The 15,401-nt window shown below is 46.0% G+C and overlaps 1 protein-coding gene across 1 annotated transcript in view; it reads left to right on the plus strand.

Annotated features, from left to right (window-relative positions):
• SLC30A8 (solute carrier family 30 member 8) overlaps nt 1-15,401 on the plus strand; it is a 68,154-nt gene that overhangs the window by 26,495 nt on the left and 26,258 nt on the right. The window contains exons 2-3 of the mRNA XM_040354878.1: nt 8,140-8,330; nt 12,603-12,749. Of these exons, the coding sequence (XP_040210812.1) occupies nt 8,140-8,330; nt 12,603-12,749 (338 nt within the window). The remainder of the gene's footprint in view (nt 1-8,139; nt 8,331-12,602; nt 12,750-15,401) is intronic.

Below are 15,401 nucleotides of genomic sequence, written 5' to 3' on the forward strand. Positions count from 1 at the left end.
TTTTAAAATGAAGTTTGAAAAACGTCGTTTTTTTTCATGAGAAAAAATTAAGTTTTTTTACAAGACAAAAAACGACCGTGTGTACGCGGCATTAGAGTCTGATAGACAATACATTATTGACTATTAAGATTTGATAGACATCAAATATGATATGAATTATCTTCCTCCTGCACCTCGTTTTATAGGAATATTTGGTCATAGACCCAGAGGCAATTCAGTTTGCATGTGTTGCGCTATATAAGTTTCTCACTTACTTATAAAGCGGGGTTACGGGCATAATTTTTTTTTTTCCAAGTTAAAATGAATCACATTAAATAGTCCCTAAAACATATTAATAGCTCCCCAATCATTCCAGAAATCGTTGCAAACACTTGCCTTATATCCTTCAGCTCATGTGGTGGCCGTATCCATCATATGTGTGGGCATGTGAAGCCCAGCTCCTTTTACTTCCTGGTTTTCAGTGAGAGGTGCATGCTGGGCGATTTTTAGGCACAGTAATGCCCAGAGACTCCTGGGAAATGAGTGTCATCATTTCCCAGGGGGCAATGGGGTCTTAGGACAGGAAGTTAAACCACCTAGGACCAGGAACTAGGAAGATTATGAAATCTGCCTAGTAACAGCCAGATAGAAGTGAGTAAAAAAAGTTTTTTTTTATACATTTTTTTTTTTACATTAAAGGCAAGCTGTTAATAGAAAGTACATTTTTAGGATGGAACTTCGCTTTAAAATGATAATAATTCTTATACATTTGGGTGGATGCTCATTATTAATGTAATTTTCTGTTATTAAGATTTGCTGTAAAGCCTCTGCTAATGGAGATTTATGATGCTATATATAGGCTGTTGGTGTAAGAGATACTGTATTTTGCTAATAGGTTTATTTACCTTGGCCTGGGCCATGACATAGATGCTGTGAACTGAATGTTTTAATGGCTAGTTTTGTGACAGTCTCATTAAAGGGCCTGTGCTTATCAATGTTCTGCTTTGCCACACTTTGCTAAGTACTGCTCATAATAGCCATTAGCAATTTAAAATGGCTCATAACCAGGCTGTGCAGACCTGTTAGACCACATTTAGATAACCCAGTGCCTTTCTCAAGCTCAATAGAATTGATAATACTGCTAGGATTTCATGATATTCTGTTCAGAAAATGTATTGTGATTGCTTGTGTCTGAAGCTGAACTGTTCAGTCTTACAATTTGGTTGCTGAATTATGAACTTTTTTGAAAATAAACATGACACATTGATAAGGGGTAGCGCTATTGCCCCAGAAACGCATTGGCTGTTTTTATATGACTTTTTGTATCAACAATTAAAATTATGTTGGACTCTTTTATCTATTTGGTGTTAGTCTGGCGCTCCTTTCTGCATTTCTGTGGTTTGAGCTACTGTTGAGTGCCCATAGAGGGAAGCCTTGCTGTCTGGAAGCCACCTTGACAGGGCTATTGAGCTTGTTTGAAAATGTTCTTCTTCTGTATACTCCCAGGCCTTGTACACACGGCCGTTTTCCTCAACAGAATCCATTAAGAAACTTGGTGGCAGAGCTTTTTTGCCGAGGAAAACGGTCGTGTGTGTTTTTCGTCGAGAAAACTGTCGTGGAACTCGACGAGAAAAAAAGAGAACAAGTTCTCTTTTTCCTCGTCGGGAGTTTCAATTTCCTCGTCGTGTTTCTCGTCGGGCGGGTTTACGACGAGAAACACGTTTGTGTGTATGCTTAGAAACCCGCGCATGCTCAGAATAAAGTATGAGACGGGAGTGCACCTTCGGTAAAAGTAGCGTCCGTAATGGAGATAGCACATTCGTCACGCTGTAACAGACTGAAAAGCGCGAATCGTCTCTCACCAAACTTTTACTTAACACGCAGTAACATGATATTAGCAAAAGCAGCCCCAAGGGTGGCGCCAGTGGAATCAAACTTCCCCTTTATAGTGCCATCGTACGTGTTGTACGTCACCGCGTTTGATAACAACAAGATTTTGTCTTGACAGTGTGTATGCAAAGAAAGCTTGTCAAGATTCTCGACAAGCCTGACAAGGAACTCGTCAAGGAAAACGATGTTTAATTTACAACGAGTTCCTCGGTCATGTGTACGAGGCCTTATAGGCCAAAGTGCAGCGCTTGAAAAAAGTGAGAAATAAATAACAGTCCAAATGATAACGGATTCCAATGACAAGTGAAGATGAAAAACTTCCACCAAGCTTCAGGGTGAACAAAGACAAAAGCACACCAACACCCAGTGCAATCAATCTGCTTACCAGATGAATATGAAAAACAGGCATGTAATCATGTAGTGCAGAGGTTCAATGGTGGATGGAAACACTTCTAAACTTGGAATACAGGATTCGGTTGATCCAAAAACATCGGTACCAGAAGATCATCAGAACTCACATAAACGGATGGATTGTAGTGCAGTCATCAACAGGGCATTAAACTGTCTCTTCCATAGGTTAGGGAAGTCGCTGTGGTTGTAGTCCTCGGATGATTCAACCTGGGGCGCTGTCCTATCCTGTTTGGTCACAAGCGAAGAGAAGACGCTCTTTCTTCCGGGTCAAAATAGCCATTTTGACCCGGAAGAAGGAGCGTCTTCTCTTTGCTTGTGACCGAACAGGACAGGTACCAATGTTTTTGGATCAACCGAATCCTGTCCTCTGACGCCTTAAGAGTTCCCTTCACTGGAACTAAGGGGGCCAAGCCCAACCCCTGAAAAACAACCCCACACCATAACCCTCCTCCATCAAATGATTTGGACCAGTGCACAAAGCAAGGTCCATATATTCATGGATGAGCAAGTTTGCTGTGGAGGAACTTGAAGAGTCCTGACCTCAACACAATAGAGCACCTTTGGGATGAATATGACCGGAGTCTGTGAGTCAGGCCTTCTTTTCCACATCAGTGCCTGACCTTACAAATGTGCTTTTGGAAGAATGGTCAAACCCTCCTAAACCTTGTGATGGACAACCTTGCCAGAAGAGTTGAAGTTACTATAGCTGCAAAGGGTGGGCCAATGCAACATTGAACCCTACGGACTAAGACTGGGATGCCACTAAAGTGTCCCAATACTTTTGACAATATAGTGTACAGTATATGTAAAATAATTATTTATATATCTATATATATATATTATGTGACAGGAAGTCAGGTAAATCTGTGGGTGATGTCACAGACGGGACATACATGTCTGCCTTGTTTAGACATTACACCAATTGTTATTATGCGTCGGCTGCAAATGTAGCCAGAAAAGGTCTAAGGGTGTTGGAAAACTTCAGCTGTTCAGAATGAGGCAATTAAGGCCTCTATAAGTAATCCAGAGGTTTACCACTGATTTGCTGCCTCCTGATGCTTTGTGAGAAAGGAGAGCAGTATACTGAAAGTCTTCTGAGGAGGTGATTGATTTTTCTGTGTGATAAAAATCAAAAGACTATTGTTTTTCTGCTTGTTTGTATGACCAGCAGTGTCTGCCCAGCACTAGGCTGTGCCAGACTCCATAGATAGGTTCCTGTGTGGTGAAGATAGATGCCCTAAGTGGCCAGGGTTTATTTTATGTTTGATTTTGTTTATGCTGTTTGGATGCTTGCACTTGTTTCCAGCAAGATGGAAGAATAAACCAAAATCTTTGTTTTCAACCGTCTTCGACTGCCTGTCTGTATGAATATAGAAGAGAAATACCCAATCCAAAGAGTGGGCAAAATCGGACTTTGAGGCACGTGGAAGTAAAAAATATAATTTATTACACAAATATACAAAATGTACACTAACAATGGTATAATGGAATGTGAATAAATACAATCACAATACAACCATCTGGAACGAAAATATATGAATAGTGAATGACTCCTATTGAAGTTGCCGTATAAATTCAGTGTGTAGTGAACCCATCCAAGGGGTCACACACCCCGCTACCGAGCAAACTCCTTACTATATATATATATATATATATATATATATATATATATACACAGTGGAACCTCGGATTGCGAGTAACGCAGTTAATGAGCATTTCGCAATAGGAGCACTGTATTTTTAAAAATCCTGACTGTTTGCGAGTGTTGTCTCACAAAATGAGCAGGATTCAAGCCAATGCAGTGTGCAATTCCGTGTTTGGCCTGAGGTGGGGGGCGCCGGAGTCGAGCAGAGCCGAACGGCGCAGTTCGGAAATGCTTGGAAATACTTGTAAATACTCCGTTCCCAAGCCTTTCCAAGGTTTTCCGAGTTCAGCCGAGGTGTCCTCTGGCCTTTCCGAGTGATTTTGAGGCTCTTCGGCGCCCCCCGACCTCTGGTCACATGCGGTATTGCATGCCATTGAAGTCAATGCGGAACTAATTATTTTAGTTTCCATTGACTTCAATCAGGAACCTTGCTTTGATAAGCGAGTACTTTGAATTACGAGCATTCTCCTGGAACGGATTATTCTCGTAATCCGAGGTTCCACTGTGTGTGTGTGTGTAATATATACCGTATTTATTGGCGTATACCGCGCACTTTTTTGCCCTAAAAATCAGGGCAAAATCGATACCGCTTTCCCGCGCCGAGTTTGAATACTGCGCCGGCATATACCGAGCGCAGTACACTCGTGTATAGTCGGGCAGGCTCGGCTCCTCTCGCGCTCACGTCCTGGACGTACAGGACGTGAGCACGAGAGTAGCCGAGCCTGCCCGACTATACACGAGTGTACTGCGCTCGGTATATGCCGGCGCAGTATTCAAACTCGGCGCGGGAAAGCGGGGATCGATCGGGGAGGGCGCTGGACCTGACGAAGAGGACGCCGGACCCGACGAGGCCGCCGATGGACGCCGTGCAAGACACCAAAACTGTAAGTACAAAAATCTTTTTTCCACAGGAATGCGGGTCCACTTTAGGGGTGCGCGCTATACGCCGGAGCGCGCAATACCCCGATAAATACGGTATATATACCCCATTTATAACACTTTATTATTTATTACATTTATTCAGTATTAACTGGTTGACAACGAACTAGTTTGGAAGTAACTATTCAAATAGCCCATTTAATCACTAAGATCTTGGCATGGTTCATATATAATGGTGGCCATTCTAGGCTCCTGGTACTTCCCTGGGTTACCCAGTTAATAATACAGAGGTGACGTTTGAAGGTGAAAATGATGACCCTGTCATATTATTTTTTACTTTTTGTAGGCTTTTAATTGATCAGACTGTAAAAGAGCTGAAGCCAAGCTGTGCAATCGTATTAATGTTCTCATTAAGCTTGGCTTTAAATTGAAGTACCGGAGCTCAACGGCCTGCCTGGCAACCAGGTGTAATAAATTAATGGCGTCATTACGGTCTTTTTTGCCACCCTAATTGAAAGGAAATATGTTTGTCTTCTCGTTTTCCAGAGCATAATAGTACGCATCACTCTTTTTTTTTACATATCTGTATTTCTTAATGAGTGAGCCTGCAACACTGCGGAGAACTATCGGGGATGTTAATTATGAAAGCTGATTGCTTCTGCATTGTTTCCTGATTGTGATTTATTCACGGTACTGTAAATCAGAAAATTTCCCTTTTGGAAAGCGGCCCAGGTGTTGCAGCTTCAAAGGAGAAAAGCGCTATTGTTCTATTGTCAGACTGATATTCCTAATCCTACCTTTGTAGAGAGTTTTGGATACTTATTAGGAGGGTGAGTGCAATGGATGCTACAATCACACAATGCACCGGCAGTAAAGAGGAGCTTTATAGTGTCTCCAACAAAAGATATTAACAGGATTCTCATTGTAGTTATCACAAAGAGAGTTTATTTACCTGTCTGGGTTGGAAAAGCTTTTCTGTCAGTAAAATACATATAAATCTTAAAGTGTAACTCTGCTTTTGTTGAGAATTCAAAAAAAATCCTCTGTGGCTGAACTGCATGGTAAGGAGATTCAGCGAAAAAAAAACAGTTGGTAGTTTCGATTTGGCAGAGACACCCAATGGTGATCAAATACCACCAACCAGGCATGAGTTGTCTGCTTTAGTAAAACATCCAATTACTTTATTTCACTGAATAAAATGTATTTTGTGGCTTTAACCACTTCAGCCCCGGACCATTTGGCTGCCAAATGACCGGGCCACTTATTGCAAGTCGCTTTACCTGACAATTGCGCGGACGTGCAATGTGGTTTCCAAACAAAATTGACGTCCTTTTTTCCCCACAAATATAGCTTTCCCTTGGTATTTTCTCACCTTATTTTTTGCAGACAGATACGCTCAGGTAACTTTGGGCGCAAGTTCCGTATTCAGAAAGAACTTGCGCCCTAAGTTACGGCGGCGTAACGTATGTGGGCCGGCGTAAGCCCGCCTAATTCAAATGGGGATGTTGGGGGCGTGTTTTATTTAAATTTGGCTTGACCCCGCGTATTTTACGTTTTTTTACTTTTTTTTTTAACGGCGCATGCGCCGTTCGTGAAAATATCCCAGTGCGCATGCTCGAAAATCCGCTGCAAAACGTCATTGCTTTCGACGTAAATTACATCCAGCCGTATTCGCGAACGACTTACGCAAACGACGTAAATATTTCAAAACTCGGCGCGGGAATGACGGCCATACTTAACATAGGATACGGCGCACATACCCCTCATATAGCAGGGGTAACTTTACGCCGGAAAAAGCCGAAAGCAAATGACGTAAAAAAAAATAGTAATTTGCATATTCCTCGCGTAAACAAACGGAAGCGCCATCTAGCGGCCAGCCTGATAATGCAGCCTAAGATACGATGGTGTAAGGCCCCCGTACACACGTCCGAGGAACTCGACGGGTAAAACACATCGTTTTGCCCGTCGAGTTCCTTGTGAAGCCGCCGAGGATCTCGGCGAGCCGGAATTTGCCATTGAACAACGAGGAAATAGAGAATATGTTCTCTATTTCCTCGTCGAGGTCCTCGTCAGCTTCCTCGGCCGAAAGTGTACACACGGCCGGGTTTCTCGGCAGAATTCAGCTCTGACCGAGTTTCTGGCTGAATTCTGCCGAGAAACTCGGTCGTGTATACGGGGCCTAAGACACTTATACCTGTCGGATCTTAGGGGTATCTATGCGTAACTGATTCTCTGAATCAGTCGCATAGATACGAACGAGCGCACTCAGAGATACGACGGTGTATCAGGAGATACGCCGTTGTATCTCTTTCTGAATCTGGCCCTGTAACTTTAACTGACTAGCCTGCCTGCTCTATCTACCTACAAAAAATGACACACTCTCTCTCTCTCTCTCTGTCTTCTGTCTCTTAACCACCACAACACACTACACAAGGCCGACCTGCGTGTGGTGTGTACTAAACCCCCTGAGCCATAATTGGTAACAGTGAATTATGGAATTATGGGCAATTGTCAGGTAAAGCGAAGCAGTTGGTCCGGGTCTTAAGCTGTTAAAGTGGTTGTTAAGCCACTGTAACCTGAAAACCATCAGCACTGCCTCTTGTTGCAGTATTCCTCTGTGTGTGATTTATAAATATAAATGCTGCAAATACCTAATTTCACAGCCAAGATTGCGATCACATGACTGGCCAGCTCTCTCCTTTCCTCCTTTGAGAGATGCAGTGGGTGGGGCTGAGATTGCTTTGCTGATGTCAGTCTTGAGGGGAGGAGGAGAGGGGGAGAGAGCTGGCTGGTCAAGTGATCGCAATCTCGGCTCTTAAATTAGGTATTTACAGCATTTATATACATAAATCATTCACAGAGGGGACACTGCAATAGAAGGCAGTGCTGATGGTGTATAAAGGTTTGTAGGGGGGGGGCAGGGGAGAAGGACACCAGAGCAGAGAGGAGAGCAGATAGCAGGCTGCTGATGACAGGGGCACGTAAACTGACCACGGTGTCTGGTCTCAGCAGCCATGATACACCGTGGTCAGTTTACAGAGGGGTGGGGAGAAACTGTCAGTGTCAGACAGGTTTTTGATCTGACTGGGGTTATGACCCTCCCTTTCTCCATCCAAAATAAAAATAATTTTTTTTCTATAGTTCTACTTTAAACCCAAAAGGAATAATTCAGACACTAACCCTATTCCTATCCTCATCTCTTACATAAACCCTTACTTTTAGGTTCAGTCACCAAAACTATTAGGGCTGGAGGCTCCCGCTTTTACAATGTTTGATGTCAGTGCGATGGGTGTGTTTCCATTTTAACTGCTGAAATCTCCTCTTATTTTATACAGTGGAGACCCGGGGACGTTTACTAAAGAAAAAAATCAGGATGAGGACTGTCGCCAATCAGTCATCACATACCATTGTCACAGCAATAATACAAAAGCCCACGAAGCCAGGCAGAAGGAACACATAATAGCCAGGAAGAAGCTTTACATTGCAGCAGTAATTTGCTTGGGATTTATTGTGGCAGAAATTGCTGGTAAGTACAAAATGCATTTCTATCTTACCGAGTATATAAACCCAACACTTCATATTCCTGATGTGTGCCTGCTGTACCATGGACTCAGGGCTCAAGTCCTGCGGGAACGCATGGGAACGGAGTTCCTGCACTTTTTTCACAGCAGGAACGCAGTTCCCTTTGCAGGACTAGAGCAGCCGAGCCGCCCGAGCTAATCCTTCACTAAGAGGCGATGCCCAGCTCGAGTCACTGTCAGGGGCAGGCGAACCTTAGTAATCCTTTATGTTACTGGCCGCTTCCTGTATAGAGACATTGCGGAGGTCTGCCGCGACATTATGGCAGACACGTCAGGCAATTTTGCACATTTTTGGGACCATTGTCATTTTCACAGCAAAAAATGCATTTAAAATGCATTGTTTACTGTGGAAATGACAGTTGCAGTTTGGGAGTTAACCACAGGGGGGCGCTGAAGGGGTTATGTGTGACCTCATGTGTGTTTACAACTGTAGGGGGGTGTGGCTGTAGGTGTGACGTCATCGATTGTGAATCTCTATAAAATGGAACACACGATCGATGCCGCCGCCACAGTGAAGAACGGGGAAGCTGTGTTTACATACAGCTCTCCCCGTTCTTCAGCTCCGGGGACCAATTGCGGGACTCCAGAGGCGATCGGGTCCGCGGGTCCCGCGGTCCCGGTCACGGGGCTTCGGACCGGGTCACGGGCGCGTGCCCGGGACCCACGGCTGGGTACTAGCACAGGACGTACCTGTACGTGCATGTGCCCAGCCGTGCCATTCTGCCGACGTAAATATGCAGGAGGCGGTCCTTAAGTGGTTAATAAATCCCCAGATGTCACCATCTGCCTAAAGAAATTTTAAAAAATATATTAACCGCTTGTGGACCTCCGCACGACGATATACGTAGACAGAATGGCACGGCTGGGCACAAGGGCGCACATGTCCCCTTTAAGAACCCAGCCATGGGTCCCGATCGCCTCCGGTGTCCCGCGATCGGGTCACAGAGCTGAAGAACGGAGAGAGGTAAGTGTAAACAAGCCTTTCCCTGTTCTTCTCCGTGGCTTGTCACTGATCATCTGTTCCCTGTCATAGGGAACGACGATCAGTGATGTCACACCTACAGCCACGCCCCCCTACAGTAAGAATCACACACTAGGACACACTTAACCCCTACAGCGCCCCCTACAGGTTAACCCCTTCACTGCCATTGTCATTTTCACAGTAACCAGTGCATTTTTATAGCACTGATCGCTGTAAAAATGACAATGGTCCCAAAAATTGGTCAAAAGTGTCCGATGTGTCCGCCATAATGTCGCAGTCATTCGGAAATACTCGAAAAAAAATCAGAAATACTCTGTTTCCTTTCTGAGGTCTTCTGAGTTCAGCCGAGCTGTCCCCGAGCCTTGAAGTATTTCCGAGGCTCCCCCCCACCTCTGGCCACATGCGGTATTACATGCCATTGAAGTCAATGCGTAACAAATTATTTTCGTTTTCATTGACTTCTATGGGGAAACTCGCTTTGATATGCGAGTGCTTTGGATTACGAGCATTCTCCTGGAACGGATTATGCTCGTAATCCAAGGTTCCATTTGTACCTGCTTATAAAGTGTTGGCTGAAGTTCGACTTTAATTTGTTATAGTCAAGCCCATCTAATTCTGCTAATACCTTGTACACACAATAGGAATTTCTGATGAAAACAGTCTGATGGAATTTTTTCATCAGAAATTCCTATTGTGTGTGGGCCCCATAGGATTGTTTTCTATCAGAGTAAGAAAATAGAACATGTTTTACATTTTTCTGATGGAATAAAATCCTATGGGAAATTCTGATAGTCTGTGTGGAACTCCGTCGGAGAAAATTCCTACGCATGTTCAGAATCAAGTCGACGCATGCTCGGAAGCATCGAACTTCTTTTCTTTTTCTCGTCGTAGTGTTTTACGTCACCGCGTTTTGTGCGGTGGGAATTTTGTCGGACAGATTCAGGTACATTTGCGCGATATTTGCGGGGGAGCAGGGCAATGATTTTGCCCTGCGCCCCCGCAAATATTTTGCGCTGCCCTCGATTCACGGAGCAGTAGCTCCGTAAATTGCGAGGGCGCGCCGGCAAAATTGCCCGGCTTAAGCGCGCGCAATGTAAATGATCCCGCCGGGGCGGGAATCATTTAAATTAGGCGCGCTCCCGCGCCGAGCGTACAGCGCATGCTCCGTCGGGAAACTTTCCCGACGTGCATTGCGGCAAATGGCGTCGCAAGGGCCATTCACGAATCACTTACGCAAACGACGTGAAATTCAAATTTCACGTCGCGGGAGCGGCGGCTATACTTTAGCATTGGCTGCCCCTACTATTAGAAGTGGCAGCCTTGCGCTAAAGTTGCCGTACAGAAACTCCGTACCTGGCTTGCGCAGGGCCCGCGCAAGTTTGTGAATCAGTGGTAGTATGCAATTTGCATACTACACGCTGATCACAATGGGAGCGCCCCCTAGCGGCCCACACAAGAATGCAGCCTAAAATCTGCGTGGCATAAGAGCCTTATGCCGCGCAGATTTTAGGCTGCAGTCGGTGTAACGAGGTTCCTGAATCAGGAGCACTCGTTACACCGGAGCAAGTAAGCAATTGCGCTGTGTAACCTATGGTTACACGGGCGCAATTGCTTCTTGAATCTGGGCCAGTGTGTATGCAATACTGATGGAAGACAGCTTGATCGGAATTTTGACGAAAAATTCCATCAGATTTTAGTCCGTCAGAAATCCTATCGTGTGTACAAGGCATAACAGTACCTCCCCCCTCAGACTAACAATGCTGCTTTCCAAAGGTGCCCCTGTTGCTCCTCCATCCAGAGTATAAACACTATAATACAGGAAGTGTGTTCCTGGCAGGATACCCGTTGAAATAAAGGGAAAAAAAAGGAAACTATTGCAGCCACCACATCTAAGGATTGGTAAACTGCAATATACATTATAACATTTTTGGGGATTAATACCACTTTACAGAATATATAAAAATATATATATTTTTTTTAATAAAATGTATTCTTATTATAACTTAGTAAATCCTAATCCACCTCAATTGACTCCTTTCTCCCTTTATTATTTTTCCCATTAATTCTTCCCTTTTTTTATAATTAATTTTTAATTTTTGTTTGTTATTTATTAGTGTAGAAATTTGCAAAAAAATAAATAACTTTGTCTTACTTTGTTTGTACCATAAACAAAATGTTAGTGTAATTTTAAACTGGAGAAATTATAAAATAATTTTTTTTTAAATTTATTTAAAATAAAACTAATGCTTAGATTGTCCCCAAAAAAACGTGGGCCGGATTCAGAAAGGAGTCCGCCCGTCGTATCTATGTGCCTGATTCATAGAATCAGGTTACGCATAGATATCCCTAAGATCCGACAGGTGTAAGTGTCTTACACCGTCGGATCTTAGGCTGCAATTCCAGGCCGACCGCTAGGTGGTGCTTCCGTATTATTACGCGAGGAATATGCAAATGAGGAGTTACGCCGATTCAGAAACGAACGACCGCCCGGCGCTTTTTTTTTACGTCGTTTGCGTTCTGCTTTTTCCGGCGTATAGTTACCCCTGCTATATGAGGGGTATGTGCGGCGTATCCTATGTTAAGTTTAATTTTTTACGTCGTTTGCGTAAGTCGTTCACGAATACGGCTGGACGCAATTTACGTTCACTTCGAAACCAATGACGTCCTTGCGACGTCATTTAGAGCAATGCACTCTGGGATTTTTTTGGGATGGCGCATGCGCAGTTTGGTCGGCGCGGGGGCGCGCTTCATTTAAATGATACACGCCCCCTACCCGCCGAATTTGAATTCCGCCGGGGGATTTACGATACGCCGCCGCAACTTTACAGGCAAGTGCTTTGTGAATAAAGCACTTGCCTGAAAAACTTGCAGCGGCGTAACGTAAATGAGATAGATTACGCGGATCTAACGATCCGCTCACCTATCTGAATCTAGCCCCCTGTATGTATAACTTTATCATCCTACACAGCGACAGTTATTGCCTAATATACAGATCCATAGTGGAAATGTAAAATTTGCCCAGGTCCATAGGGGCCTTTTATATATATAAAAGAAGGCAGAGACAGCATGGTGCTTGTGGCACACCATAGAAAATGTTATGGGTCTTGGAAAATGTTGAATATATTACAAAACAATCAATTCCATTTGAATCCAATCAGGTAGGCTCTAACTACAAAGTTGTTGATGGATCTAGAACAGATTCAACAAGCTACTGATTCTGTCTCCTTATTTCTAGGGGGCTATATGGCGGGAAGCCTGGCAGTGGTGGCGGATGCAGCCCATCTCTTCGTGGATCTGTCCAGTTTCCTGATCAGCATCTGTTCTCTGTGGTTGTCCTCAAAGCCAGCAACAAAAAGACTCACTTATGGCTGGTACAGAGCAGGTAAGCATGGGCTTGGATAGGATTAACCTCTTTCCAAGACCTGAAGGTGCTTACAGATCTGGGCCCGGATTCACAAAGGACTTACGACGGCGTATCTCCACGTACGGCGTCGTAAGTTCGAATGTGCGCCGTCGTATCTATGCAGCTGATTCTTAGAATCAGTTACGCATAGATTTGGCCAAGATACGAGCGGCGTAAGTCTTCTACGCCGTCGTATCTTGGGGTGCATATTTACGCTGGCAGCTAGGTGGCGCTTCCGTTGATTTCCGCGTTGAATATGCAAATGAGCTAGATACGCCGATTCACGAACGTACGTGCGCCCGGCGTATCAAGATACGTCGTTTACATAAGGCGTCTGACCGGCGTAAAGTTACCCCTCATAAAGCAGGGGTAAGTCATGTTAGGTATGGACGTCAGAAACGTCCGAACAGCGTCGTATTATACGTTGTTTGCGTAAGTCGTCCGTGAATGAGGCTGGGCGTAGGTTACGTTCACGTCGACTAAGCATTGAGCGGGCGTAATTTACTTTGAAAATTCAACGTGATACTAAGCATGCACGCGCATGCGCCGTTCGTTAAGCGTGTCATCATTTACGAATCATTTACATACAACACGCCCCCTACCAGCCTAGTTTGAATTAGGCGGGCTTACGCCGGCCCATTTACACTACGCCGCCGTAACTTAGAGCGCAAGTTCTTTCTGAATACGGGACCTGCCGCTCTAAGTTACGGCGGCGTAGTGTATCTGAGATACGCTATGCCCGCCTAAAGATAGGCGCTTCTTTGTGAATCTGGCCCCTGATCCTTAAGCTCCACCACAGTCCTTCTCCCTGAGCTCCACCGCAGTCCTTCTCCCTGAGCTCCACCACAGTCCTTCTGTCTGAGCTCCACCGCAGTCCTTCTCCCTGAGCTCCACCGCAGTCCTTCTCCCTGAGCTCCACCGCAGTCCTTCTCCCTGAGCTCCACCACAGTCCTTCTGTCTGAGCTCCACCGCAGTCCTTCTCCCTGAGCTCCACCGCAGTCCATCTCCCTGAGCCCCACCACAGTCCTTCTCCCTGAGCTCCACCGCAGTCCTTCTCCCTGAGCTCCACCGCAGTCCTTCTCCCTGAGCTCCACCGCAGTCCTTCTCCCTGAGCTCCACCGCAGTCCGTCTCCCTGAGCTCCACCGCAGTCCTTCTCCCTGAGCTCCACCGCAGTCCTTCTCCCTGAGCTCCACCGCAGTCCTTCTCCCTGAGGTCCACCACAGTTCTTCTCCCTGAGCTCCACCGCAGTTCTTCTCCCTGAGCTCCACCGCAGTCCATCTCCCTGAGCTCCACCTCATTCCTTCTCCCTGACCTCCACCGCAGTCCTTCTCCCTGAGCTCCACCGCAGTCCTTCTCCCTGAGCTCCACCGCATTCCTTCTGCCTGACCTCCACCGCAGTCCTTCTCCCTGAGCTCCACCGCAGTCTTTCTCCCTGAGCTCCACCGCAGTCCGTCTCCCTGAGCTCCACCGCAGTCCTTCTCCCTGAGCTCCACCGCAGTCCTTCTCCCTGAGCTCCACCGCAGTTCTTCTCCCTGAGCTCCACCGCAGTTCTTCTCCCTGAGCTCCACCGCAGTCCATCTCCCTGAGCTCCACCTCATTCCTTCTCCCTGACCTCCACCGCAGTCCTTCTCCCTGAGCTCCACCGCAGTCCTTCTCCCTGAGCTCCACCGCATTCCTTCTGCCTGACCTCCACCGCAGTCCTTCTCCCTGAGCTCCACCGCAGTCCTTCTCCCTGAGCTCCACCGCATTCCTTCTCCCTGACCTCCACCGCAGTCCTTCTCCCTGAGCTCCACCGCAGTCCTTCTCCCTGAGCTCCACCGCAGTCCTTCTCCCTGAGCTCCACCGCAGTCCTTCTCCCTGAGCTCCACCACATTCCTTCTCCCTGCGCTCCACCGCAGTCCTTCTCCCTGAGCTCCACCGCAGTCCTTCTCCCTGAGCTCCACCGCAGTCCTTCTCCCTGAGCTCCACCGCAGTCCTTCTCCCTGAGCTCCACCGCAGTCCATCTCCCTGAGCTCCACCGCAGTCCTTCTCCCTGAGCTCCACCGCAGTCCTTCTCCCTGAGCTCCACCGCAGTCCTTCTCCCTGAGCTCCACCACAGTCCTTCTCCCTGAGATCCATCACATTCCTTCTCCCTGACCTCCACCACAGTCCTTCTCCCTGAGCTCCACCGCAGTCCTTCTCCCTGAGCTCCACCGCAGTCCTTCTCCCTGACTCCCCAGATGCATGAGTGGAGCATATAGTCACTGAAATGCTCTTTACTTTTTCTGAGAATCCCAAATCCCATATGTGATCCTGTCGCTTGCAGGATCCCATGATATATCTCTCCCGCATAACAATCCTGACGTGAGAACGTTTTGCCAGTGGCAAAAGCGCAGGTGTGACCAAAATGGAGCAATCTTCTGTACATTGTAAAAAGATGTTCCATTGTGCCTGGGAAAATATAAAAAAAATCTAACAATTAGAATTCCTTATTAAAGTAGAAGTGAACCCATTGAACTGTGTCCCTAAAACAGATACATTCAAAGCATGGAATGAATGATAACTGTCACAGTTGCTTGTGCTCTCAGTCAAGCTGTCAAGCCATCAAATGGCTAGTGTCCTAACTGATCACATGTGCATACCTCCCAACC

This window comes from Rana temporaria, chromosome 5 (assembly GCF_905171775.1).
Source record: "Rana temporaria chromosome 5, aRanTem1.1, whole genome shotgun sequence".
Taxonomy (NCBI): domain Eukaryota; kingdom Metazoa; phylum Chordata; class Amphibia; order Anura; family Ranidae; genus Rana; species Rana temporaria.